The sequence below is a fragment of the Ovis aries genome, chromosome 1 (assembly GCF_016772045.2).
Source record: "Ovis aries strain OAR_USU_Benz2616 breed Rambouillet chromosome 1, ARS-UI_Ramb_v3.0, whole genome shotgun sequence".
In the NCBI taxonomy this organism is placed as follows: Eukaryota; Metazoa; Chordata; class Mammalia; order Artiodactyla; family Bovidae; genus Ovis; species Ovis aries.
Window position 1 is genome coordinate 267,691,525 of NC_056054.1, and position 12,917 is coordinate 267,704,441.

At 42.7% G+C, this 12,917-nt stretch overlaps 1 protein-coding gene across 3 annotated transcripts in view; it reads right to left on the bottom strand.

Annotated features, from left to right (window-relative positions):
* Positions 1–12,917, bottom strand: part of RUNX1 (RUNX family transcription factor 1) — a 271,101-nt gene that overhangs the window by 85,165 nt on the left and 173,019 nt on the right. For all 3 annotated transcript variants that reach the window (XM_042238225.2, XM_027961500.3, XM_060396287.1), the window contains 2 exons: positions 12,055–12,308; positions 5,385–5,541 (listed from right to left, as the gene is read on the bottom strand). In XM_042238225.2, the coding sequence (XP_042094159.1) occupies positions 5,385–5,541; positions 12,055–12,308 (411 nt within the window). The remainder of the gene's footprint in view (positions 1–5,384; positions 5,542–12,054; positions 12,309–12,917) is intronic.

Here is a 12,917-nt window from a genome sequence, read left to right on the forward strand (position 1 = left end):
AACTGATTTATTAGAACCAGTGCAGCACTGAAGCCATTGGCTGGATCACTGTTTATGTCTATAATGCTTGCTGCTGAAACAGGAAGCTCTAAAAATCACTCAACCATTATTTCTCTCGGAAGCGCTTTCTGACTGATAGTCTTCTGTCCCCACCAAAAAGAGCTGCTTCAACCTAAAGCAAGTGGGCTGGCAAGGAAGGAGTTTGCAGGGGCAGGATGGGCGGTGGGGGAGGGTGGGAGTGGTGGACAGAGTCCAGCTTCTGCCCATCAACTCTTAAATATTGTTCATACAAATAACCTCAACTTAAAAAAGCTGTCTAACATCATCAACAATACCTGGCACTTCATAAAATCAGCAAGAAAACCATGAAAGAGATCAATCACGAAGCTACGTTTTCCAGCCACAGGCATTTTTCAAGAAAGCTCTCCTCCTTGGTCTTTGCCACGACACCAAGTGGGACAGGAACTGCTGGGTGGTGGGCAGCAACTTGCTTTGAGGAAATGTTACTCTTTCATGGGCAAATGTGAAACAGAATGAGAAAACTGATCTCTAGAGACGAACCCTGCGTCAGATCATAGATACCAGCTTTCCACATGCCATCAAAAGGCATTATTTGCTTGGGCTGCCTGAGGCTGCACGTATCAGAGGCTGAGTCTTTTCCTATCCGTGTTTGCCCACCTGGAAGTCTGAAAACAGATTTCAGTGTATATATTATCATTTTAAAAGGTAGATCTATTGCAATCCAAAAACACCCAGGGGATGGGGGTGGTAATGGGAGAGGTGATTTTAATACAACCCATGTCTTTTCCTTGTATTCTCTCCAGGAGGTCTGACTGCCAACTCATTATCTTGAATGTTATCCACGAAACAACGCTGGGATTGTCAGATGAATTTTCCTCCCCCTATTACATGAGTCTGTGATAAAACAGAGAAGGACTGGGATCTGATGATAATATCGTGAGTCATCCAGACCATTTCTTAGTAATAACCACTCCATAAAGACACCTCTTGCTGTGTTTAGAATACCGGTACACTATCCTTTCCTGCATGTACCTTTGCTTCAGCCAGTCTTTCACTCATCTGAAAGGCAGTCTCCCCATCCTGTCCTGCGAATATAGTCAAATACCTTAAGAATGAAAATCCTTCAGGAACGAACATTACCCAAATGTACAATCACCCTGATTGTGGCAGGGTAAATATTATGTCTGGGAAGTCGTCCACAGCAGGAACGTGAGGAAGGAATTTCATTTTATAGAGGGGTTGAGAAGGGTCCTATTTGGAAAGCGGGCGAGATTAAAGTTGCCATGGAGGTCAGCATAACCAGAAATTTCCACCAAGAAGTTAAGCCCGGTCCTAATGGATGGTGGGAGAACCATTCGGCCTTGCTGGGCTGGTTGGGAATTCAAATTGTAGGTCTGTAGCCAGGGGGCCAGGCAGTCTCTAGAGAGGAGGTTGCCCCTTCAGTGACAAAATAAGCCCTCTTCCTTTGCAAGGGACCATCTGTGTGTATACCTGTGTGTGTACCTCTTAAAGGTCTAGACCAGTAGTTGAATGGGATCTCCTTTCCTAATTATGCAAACCAGGCCCTGGATACAATAAAAGCAGGTGTAACCAAAACAGCACAATCCCAGGGAGCAAGAAGAATGTCTAACTCATGCGTTCATTATTTCCTCATTTTCTAGTTATCTATAACGTGCAGCACCATGCTAGGCTGGCCCTCCACGGTCAAGGCAAAGTCCCAGATTCACAGATTCTTGCCTTGGGGGAGAGCGGGTCCATGGGATCCTCAGAAGTTCCATAAAGGAGCTTCAGCAGCCCTAAAACTGCAACTGTACAAGAAGCTGGGTGTGTGGGTGCATACATGCATTTCCCCCCCACCCCCACCCCGGAGAGCAGGCTTTCAAGGATTTTCAAAATGATTCCTGGATGTTCTGAAAATTAAAAATCTCAGTCTTAGAAAAATCAGAAGGAAATCTGCAGTGGATTCTCTTCCCCCATTTACTATACGATAGATAATACGGTCTGGTAGATTTCCTCTTTGGTTCTAAAATGAATTAACTAAGGCCGTATTCCCCGATTGATCGATTCCTTTCCAACTGATTAAGTACTCCAACAGGGGAGGAAGCACTCACGGATTTCATCGCTAAAATTTCTCCGTCTCTCGACTGCAGCCATGATACAGTTTCTTATAACTGAAAATATCCATAGCACCTGCTTCAACGGCGATGGAAGCTATGTGAGCTGCCACTAATGAATGTCACCAAAGAAGAGCTCCCCCTGATCCTGAACTTGGATTTTTCTGGAGGTAAGGGATAGTCCCCAGGAAGTGTGTTTAGGTGTGAACAACGGTTCTGAATAACAACCCCCTCTCCTGGGATCTACTATCTCGCCTTCCGTTGTAAAGGAATGGTGGATCTATACGGTGATACTGAATCAAAGGGAGAAAATTCCCAGGGTGAGATAGCCCTGAAGGAGAGATTTAAGTTGTCAGTGACAGAAAAGAAAGGAAGGAGGAAGGCCCAGACGGCTGCAGCCTTCACCAGTATTTTTTAGGGGCCAGGGTTGTCAGCGAGGCCTTCAAAGCCGGATGGGCAGGTTTTCCCAGTTGCAGGCTGAACCCGAGGTTAGGAACCGCGATCCTGGACCCGAGCCAGCGCCCAGGCAGATCGGTTTTGTGGAACAGAGAAAAACCCTTCCATGTTCCACCTCTGACAATTTCTAGGAGCTTTTACAATCCCTAGGGACTGAAGGCTGAGAAAAGAAAAGGGAGTTTCTTTTTCTACCCTTTATTTAGAAGGGAGTACCAGGCCGCTTTAAGAAAACTCAGCAGACCACTGGCTTTGGACAGAATGGGAAACTGGCGTTGAAACGTTAGGATGAGCCAGCAGCCAGGACCTTCCCGGCCCCAGTGTGGTGTGTGGATGCCAGTGTTGTATTTTCAGACACATTTTCAAAACCAGAAAACAAAATAGGGGATAGTCTTAAGATCACTTAATAAAACATTATGAAACTTTTAAAAGGACGAGATTCCGCAAGGGAGATTAAGGCTAATTGTTAAAATGAGGGAAAGTCATCCGCTCCCTTCATAATGAGAAGCAAATTGCAAAAAATGAAAAAGAAAAAACCTGGCAGGCGCTGATGTTGACACTCAAGACTTGAAAGAGTAAAATAAAGTTGTGTTTTACGATTATGGAGAGAAATTACCAGTCAGAGTCAAACTGAGCCTTTTGACAGCTCATTTTGTCTTGCAGAACTTAACCAAAAAAAAAAAAAGAAAATCACTCAAGACCAACAATATACACGGTAACTAATTGGGTACAACATTTATTTGGGGTTCCTCTGTTTTGGATCGCTTATTAGCACACATGGGAAGCCTGGTCAAAACAGATACTGTTCGTATTTGCAGCATTTCAATTAAGTGTCTCATTCCACACCATCAGAAGACAGCCCAGCCTTGGTTGTAGCTATTCCACTTTGCAGACTCAAAGGCATCCTGGCACTAATCAGGCAGCCGAACGCAAACAATCCACACCTTGGGGAAACAGTTCACTGTTCCCCAAGTCAACACAAGCTCCTCTTAGTCACCCACTCAAAACAGACACGGCCAGTAAGGGATGAGAAACGCCAGCACAGAAAGCAGGCTGCTTTCACCAGGTCCTTCTTTATCATCACCAACCTCCTGGCCCTTGCTGGAAGGCCACTTACTGCACTTCTTAGGGGAAAATGGCATGGACCACTGAAGAATTCCCAGAACCTGCATAACCAAAACCCGACCCATAGACCTACACAGATGCACACGATGTAATACTACTTCCTCTGGAAACACAATTCAGTGATCCTCAGCTATGGCTTCTTAGGAACAGAAATCCACAGGCACTGAATTGAGATGGTTACTGGACCAGACGGTAGGGCCTTTGTGTTTTATTGGCTTCTCACCCACTCTGCCAGCTACTTATCCGAAACCTCCGAGATGTTTTCCAAACATGTATCTCTGAACCACAATGGTAATTCCATTTACTGAAAGGCGAGGACTTTTAATATAACAAGTGAACCCATAGACGAACTTGTGCCTTTATACCTTATAACATCATTCATGCTTTCAATAAGTGGATATAATTTTCTTGGCAGTAGCCTACTATTAACATAGTGCTATAAACAAACATTTTCAACCATGTTATAAGTTTAAGAAATTTTTCTCCACCTATGATTCTGTTTTGAAAATTCCCCAGACAGCTAGGATAACACAAACACAACAACCAAAAAAAGCAACACGCCTTTACTCCCTTTCCTCTCTGACTAATCAGATTCCCCAAGAATACAGATTTGCAAATGCCTTTATAAAGACTAATAATTATCCTTCTGTTTAACTGTCTGTTGGTTGTTCTTTTACTTTTTTTCAAAACGAGTCATCCTGTTATTTAGGTATTTTCTACGTCATTTTATATCATACTCAAAATAACTTTTATTCATAAGCTTATTCAACACTGCATCACAAAAATGCGATTTTCAAAACAAACTATCTTACCTCCTTCAATTAAACAAATAATACTTACTGCTATTTATAAAACAGGACCAAGGTTCTTAACAATATACAGAAAACACAATATTTGAAAATGATTGGAAACCAGAGGAGATTACAAGCCAAGATTTCTCTTTCTGGTTGAATACTTTGATAACACGTATGGAGAAAGAAAACTACACATAGAAACACACTGATACAACAATTTCTCGGGAGAGTTCAATCTTTGATATTATTTGTACCTAAAATATTAACTGGGCCTAGCCCCTCCCTACAGATAATAATAAGCCATCCAAATTATATACAGGAAAGTCACGTCACCATCAGAATCACCGAATCAGAATGTTACTAACACTATTTCTTCATATTTCACCATAAAAAGTGCTTCTTTGAAACATATTGCAATAATCATCTACTATATAACCCTTAAAATTACTAGAAGTGATCATTTGAAACTCGGTCACTTATGGCACATGGACCAGAAGTTAAAGGCTTCCAGTAAAGAGATTTCTGAAAATTATCAAAGAGAGAACCCCAGTTGTATAATCTTAGCTTCCATGATGGCTCGTTTTATATTTTTACATTTTAGTAAAGATCTGAGAGGTTTTCTTGGAATTTTCGATTCATGTCTTATCTGCTTCAAATCAGTCTTAAACCAATTCAATAACAGAAAGCAATAATGTAAAGCCAGATTCTGTTAGAAACATTAAATATTAAATAACAAGGTTGACGTAGCAACAATGATGGGAAGAAATGACTATGCTTCTAGGGAATCCCATCACAGAAACTTCTAGATGTTTTGAAATCTGGGTTTGTTGCCATGTAGATACTGAGTGTTTCAAGTTCAGTTCTGACAGACACATACCTCTTCCACTCCGACCGACAAACCTGAGGTCATTGAATCTCGCAACTTGGTTTTTCATGGCCGCGGTTGCATTTCTCAGTTCAGCTGAGTAGTTTTCATCATTGCCTGCCATCACGGTCACCAGAGTGCCATCCGGAACATCCCCCAGAGCCACCACCTAAACACCCGTCAAGGGACAAACACAGACATCAGGCATGTTAGAAACTTTGACGTCATTTGTGTAACTGTTCTAAAACTGAATGGATATTGTGATGCTTTTTAGTTTGCAAAGGAATAGCAAACTAAATCATAACTTATATCACAAATTAAAACAACAGAAGAGTTATTAATGGGAAGATTTACTTTAAATTCCACTATGTAAAATTTTGGGCTTCCTTGGTGGCTCAGACGGTAAAGAATCTGCCTGCAGTGCAGGAGACCTGGGTTTGATCCCTGAGTGGGGAAGATCCCCTGGAGAAGGGAATGGAAACCCACTCCAGTATTCTTGCCTGCAGAATTCCACAGACAGAGGAGCCTGATGGGCTACAGTCTATGGGGTCGCAGAGTTGGACACGACTGAGTGACTAAGTACATGCGCGCACACACACACACGTAAAATTATAGATATTTAAATCATAAAACATTCATCTAATAAAGCCACATAAGGTCACAGGACACGGCTGGAATAAGGCTCACTATAGCAAGGGCTTTGAAAAGCTATGGATTCTCATGAATACAATCATCTCTTCTTAACTCTCCATATTTGAGAAACAGAATGTCTTGCTTTTTGTAAGTTTATAGCCTAACCCATTTTTCATTTGTCCAGACCTCCACCAATAGGCCTAAGAGGGCTGATTTTGCCTTTGAGGTGTTTAAACTGCTAAAATTAAATCTGATTGCTTCCACTGAATTGCTGACTATTCGTGAATGACTTACACACTCCCTTCACAATTAGTTCATCCTATTGTCCCTACTTGATTTCCAAAGACTTGCTTTCATTAGCACTGAATTGCAGTATGCAAGAGAAAAAAATCAGAAACATAATACTAACTACAAAATCAATAGACCTCAGAGAAGAGGGGTGCTCACTTTGATGTGCTGCTCTGATTTTAGGAGCAAAATTTCAACACATTTTTATTCTGTGAGTCCCAGAGATGTCTTAACATGGACCTGATAGATAATTGAGATTTTTTCCAAACCCAGATGATGTTGAAGAAGAATTCCTTCAATGCACCTGAATGGAAATGGATTTCCTATCAGGACTATTAAAGTAAATTAGTAAATAAATATTTTGACACTCAGGTAAATTTTTAAAAAAGCAGGAATTTTAAGGCAAAATGCATGGCCAATGATGCTTCATGTAGGAGTGTCCATTTCTTGGGTCATCATTTGATCCTTCTAAAAACTATTTTCTTGGTCAAAACTATTTCCATTGTTTGTGTTTTCTAAAGTGGTCATAGAATTTCAAATCAAAACAAGTTCTACTCGTGATCACGATCTCCTATCACTTGCAATACCCCCTGATTGGTATTTTCTCAGTCACTAGTGAAATGTGTGCTCATCATCCCAATTTTATAATCGTTTGGGGGGTTTATTTCATCTTATATTTTTAAAACTTATTACAATAAATTTATAACAAAAATAAAGTATTCCATAACGCAATATCCATAAACTGATGATGGACTTTAAAACTGTGATAGAGCCATACAATTGATATTATCTCATCATGAAAGGGAATAAAGTTCTGATACATGCTACAACATAGATGAACCGCTGAAACAGTACATTACGTGAAAGAAGCCATTCACAAGAGGTTCACATATTGTATGATTCCATTTATATGAATAATCCAAAATGTGCACATCCACAGAGACAGAAAATAGCTGACTGGTTGTCAGGGGCTGAGGGAAAGAGGAATCAGGAGTGACAGCTAGTGGGTATAGGGTTTTATTTTTGAGTTGTGTTAATAAAGCATTCCACAGTGGTTATTCCTCCTCCTGTTTTCCCCTTCCCCATTTTTACCTAATAGCTGACACGTAATTTTTGCAGGGGTAACACCTATATTTCAGTCCTCTTTTTCTGTCTGCATATAAGGCTGCCATAGGCCCCCGTGAATGACAGAAAAGCCACGTTTCTCTAAATTCTCATCTTCATTGCCTGCTTAGTCATCACCCTTTCTCGTGTTATCCACTTGACTGTTTATTCCTTTTATTTCCTAGGGTGCTTCAGCTGTTGGATTCTAAGGACTATGATGGGGAAATTGAACCGACTCACTATAAGAGGCAGGCATCCTTCTGACCCCAGGACTGTACCAGGAGACTCAATTCTTATAGCAACAGGCAGGCACCTTCCTCACCTATTTTATCCAACTTGCACTCTTAGCTTTCTTTCCAGTCCTTTCCATCCAAATGTTGGACGTGTTTTCTATAAAGGAAATTTAAAAGCACAGCTATTTCTTCCCCAAGCACCCTCTAATTAGGTAGTTAGAGCCCATTATAAGTGTGTTTGTTGCTGTTAAATTAAGAGCAGTAATATGACAATTCCCTTTTGTTTCAAAACCATTATTGAAATAAATCTCCTTGATCAGTTACGTTCTTGTTACCGTTTTTTCTATTGCCATGAAATAGACTTGCTTTATTCTGCTCTTTTCAGTCCCTTAAAAATCCACCCCCAGTCTGTTCCACCCCCCCCCCCAACTGTTTTCACTTCCCTCTGTAAAATTAGCTCACAATGTTGAAATGTCCTCCTTGAAAACATATTTTTACTTCCTCATCCCCATCTCCCTGTGATGACCTGGCGTCTCTGTTTTAATTCCACATTCAGTAAGTAAGTATACAGGGACCGGATCAACTGCATGGTTTTCAAACTGAATAACTCATTGTTGGTTAAAGAGCTTAAAATAAATAAATCTTGTTTTATAACTACCAAAATGTATTCTAAATCACCTTCCTCCCACTGGCCCCTCTCACAGTGCTCCATGTCTGAGCCTCACTCATCTTTCCAAAATATCCTCATCAGTAATGTGGCAAATTCATGAGGCAGTCACCAAACAAAAATACAGAGTAAAATAATCGTGGTGGCTAAACAAGAAAAAGTTGTTGATGCTGGAATTTAAGACTAAAGAAATTAGGAGTTTAACTCCTTTTCCCTTTTTTCAAACTGAAGCAGGAGTCAAAGATATTTTGGGGCTCAAAGATCATTTACTTGGCCTTTTATAGATTTTTCTTGGTGAGGAGGAGGGAAAGAATTAAATCCAAGAAAATTACATTAATAAAGAATATCATCTAATTGTTAGCAAGCATTCTTAGACTAGAAAAATATTTTTAACTTAAAAACTAACATTTCTGTTAATTTGATATAGATTTTATCACTGATAGGCAATATGCAGAGAATTTTTTTAAAAAAATCTAACTTCAAACAGAATAAAAGAAAGAACTGGAATGAAAAGCTATAAACAATAGGTAAAGAAACACAAACGTTTACATTTTAACACAGACCAAACAGACAAGAAGAGACTTGCTGGCCAAAGGATCTCTCTCTCTTTTTTTTTTAACTTCTCTTTTTAAAGTATCAGGAAGTTGGGCAAAATATCAAACCTCTTCTATATTACAGACCTCCCCACACTGCTCTTGGTCAGCCTGTTCACGGCTGAAACTGGCATTTTAAACCAACTCTAGTTAGGCTGAAATTATAGTCACAATTCATTTATTTCAAATTCCTTAAATTTCCAGTGTTTTAAAGAAAGCTGCGGGGTGGAACTTAGCATTCAGCTGAGATGACATTTACTGCATAGCTAGGAGACCATGATCTCACCGACAGAAACGTTACTTCTTTCTTTCTTATGAAAAGAATACTACTATCAGCGTCCAAGGCCTCTCAACTTGCTGAAGGCATGTTTATGCCTTCGGACTGTGGTGTACCAGAGCCTAAATAAACTTTAATATTACAGTCTTACAAAACACATCCTAAGTCATCCAAACAGCTTTTTTGACTGCTTCGGTAATTAATGAGTAACAGGTAGCAAATTTAAGACTTTTCTCTGTAGTAAAATAGGGATTTCTCCCAGGCTAAAAACTAAAGGCAATTTCACCAGAGACGCCGGGGCATGGAGGATATTTTAGGGCCCAGGATAAGCAATTAGGATGGTTTTCATCTATTTTAAGGAAAACTCACACCTTTAAATCTCCCTTTAGTTTCAAAGATTAAAGCAGAGGATTTACACATATTCAGAAGATGCCTAAAGAATCATTTTAGTGCTCCTTCTCATCAATACCGTCAGACTTTATCATGGTTTTACATTTTCTCCTCCTTAGTATGGAAGATCTTAGTAATTCTTTAGTGCTTACCTTCTTAAAGAGGTTGTCTGGGTTGTTACATAAAATCCAAATTCTAAAGTAGTAATTTCTATAGAAAGTGCTTGGGAGGTAGGTAGGGCAAGATGAGTACAGACTGGAGTCAGGGACACAAAAGTTTAGCTTGCTTTATACCTAATCTTTGTGCTTGTTCCCTCACTGGCAGTTTTGTCTGCTTCTTCCGTTAGGCGGTGAGCAGGTCTCCTTTAGAAAGAGGCCCCCCTTCCTGGGGACTGGAGTGGCGACAGATTGTTCACCAAGCGGTCTGATTCCTCTACTGTCCTTTCCTTTGCCCCCAAAGTTGTCAAAACCCACTTGAACTTTTTTCAAGAGGTTTATACCTTGATCTTGAACCTAGAAACTATCACTCAGTAAAACAAATCTTTTTAAAACAGTGAATTGTCAAAAGTCATCTTAAAAAGGAAATCTCTAGGGTTATTAAGATTTCTGCTAAAGGGAATTCCCTGATGGCTCAGGAAAGCAATTTACCTGATTTTTTTCCCCTTTTTTTCCATTCTTTTCGAAGGAAATACTTTCATGGGGTGGCTTGAGAAATGACCTGGCCCTAACTCCTTCAGATTCTTTCTTAATCAGTTAGTATTTGGGGTGTGGGTTCCCTAGTCGAGGAGACTATGACTTAGCCCGAAGGAAGCCACAGATCTTGGAGAACCCACACTCCCGTGGTGAGTCTGTAGCACCTGGTTTAAAGGACCCTCGGGTTGATTATCAGCCTGTCTCCTCCCCTCTGCACTTATCTGCAAGTGACCCGGGGCCCATCCCTGTCAGAGCCGAGGAGGTCTGCCCGCTGAGTCTGTTTATATACAGGGATTAGCGTGATTTAAAATTGAAATGGGCTCCCAACCCAAATCTACAGAGGTGGAGGAAGAGACAGGAAAGAGTCCAGCAGCTGCTCAGACTCATCGTCCTTTCTATCCTCTTCAAAAACTCCTTCTTTTAGAAAATTGAGGCAGCTCTATACAGGCAGCCAACTGCACTTTTTGCTTGTTTGTTTGAAAAACCATAATCTAAATTTGGAAGGTGTCTAAAGCTTAAAAATAAAGAACTCCGATAGTTAACTTGTGTTTTAAAAAGTGAACATTTATTCATTGTAACTAGCTACAAATCCATCCCAGGCTTGGAACCACAAAAAACTTTAATCTCCCCTTAAAGAGGACAATTACGTAGCCAGATTTTATTTTTTTTTTTTTAAGGAAAAAAAGAGTAGCTGATCTTTATAGCTTCCACCCCCTACCCCTTGCCTGCCTTAGCCCCTTTAAAAGAACAGGAAATGACAGCACTGATTGTATTTAAAAAGCTGCCCCTTCTTCAACCCACCCAAGACAGAAGAACTGAATCCCTACCGCAGAAATGAAACATCTTCTGTTTGCTGCCAGGGGTGGTGGGACGGTTGTTTAAAAACGCCCGGGGTTGTTTATATAGCCCCTTTGAAGGCCAAGGTTTTTCAAGACAGCTGAAAGCTAGCGCAAGATGAGGGGTGAAAAGTGAACGCGGACCTCTGAAGCTAAAAGGCTGAAGTTTCCTGGTCCACGTCGCCGCCCCCCTCCCCTCAAACAGCAAAGCAGGCGGATGAGACCCCCAGGCTCACGGCAGCCCGCCTTGCCTCCTTTAGCTGACCCGGGGCTTCAGGCTAGGTGAGCCGGCGATAACGTTCAGGAGGGTTCCCAGAAAAGAAACAGGATTCACTACTTGCGGCTTCTGGCAGGAATAGGCTAGAAGCTCAAAACAAAACAACCACCAAAAACACCCCTCAGAAAACTTTTGCAAATTTAACAGAGTCCGCCGTGGACTTTGAACTTGCTAATTTCTACAGTGCAGTTAAACAGGGGGTGGACGTGGGGAAAAGCCATGAGAGTTTTCCTTGTCAAGTTTCTTTTCCTGGATCCAAAGGTATATCAGAGTATCTCGATTTTATTTCCTGATGCCTTCCTCAGAAGGGCTGGGTTCCGGCCGGGTTATAACTTTTCCTACTTTGGATCAAAGCGAAGGACCGATGCCCGGGGAGGAGGTCCCGCCGGCCCTCCGTGGACTTCTTTGTGGGGGGGGGCACCCTGAATTTTTTCAACCATCCCCCGGAGGCCGCGGCGGCCTACTGAAGCGGGACCCCTCCACCATCGCCCCCCCGCCCCCAGCCCAACCGAGGGTAGCCACGGCAACGCAGCATCCCCCGTGTGCGCAGCGCAGAGGGATGGACCACGGGCCTCCGCGCCGGCCCCTTTCTAGAACCCGGCCCCGCCTGCCTGGCCACGGCCCTCCCCGATCGCCCCGGCGATCGACCGGCCTCTGCCTGTCCTCCCGCCACCCGCTCCGGCCCGAGTTACCTTGAAAGCGATGGGCAGGGTCTTGTTGCAGCGCCAGTGCGTGGGCAGCACGGAGCAGAGGAAGTTGGGGCTGTCGGTGCGCACCAGCTCGCCCGGGTGGTCGGCCAGCACCTCCACCATGCTGCGGTCGCCGCTCCTCAGCTTGCCGGCTAGGGCGGCGCCGGCGTCCGGGGCGCCCAGCGGCAGCGCCTCGCTCATCTTGCCCGGGCTCAGCGCGGTGGAAGGCGGCGTGAAGCGGCGGCTCGTGCTGGCATCTACAGGGATACGCATCACAACAAGCCGATTGAGTTAGGACCCTGCAAACAGCTCCTAACAAACGGCGACAGGGGCGCGGATCTTCAGCAAGCAGCTCCCGGGAGACCAACATACAAGTTCAGGGACCTTTATTGCTGCAAGGTGGCTGGGGGAGAGGGGGAGACTAAGTTACGAACAGTCCAGGAAGGCTGAAAAAGTTCTAGTTCTGACAATCGGCCTCAGCTCAGACCCGGGCACCGACCGCTTAGTGCTTTGAAAAGTGGGCGACCAGAATCCAAAGTCAAGGGCCAAGGGACCCTATCTTCTGAGTTTTGCTTTGAGAGTTTGAAGGTTCAGTCTTTGGCTGTTACAGAAGTACCCGGAGGCAAAAATTCCCATACACTTCCTAAACTATTTATGCGGAGAGCAGAAGGACCAGCAAATATAGGATTTGGACGTTCCAGTAGTTAATTGCCTGTCAGTTCTTCTTTTTTTTCCCCCCAGGTGAGTTTTGTTTAAAGTCCAAACAACAGAAAATATACGAGTGTCTTCAAATACGGCGCCACTTTTTATTCATGCAAAACTGGCTTCGGTCCTCAAAAGCGAGAGCTGAGACTTCCAAAAGGTCC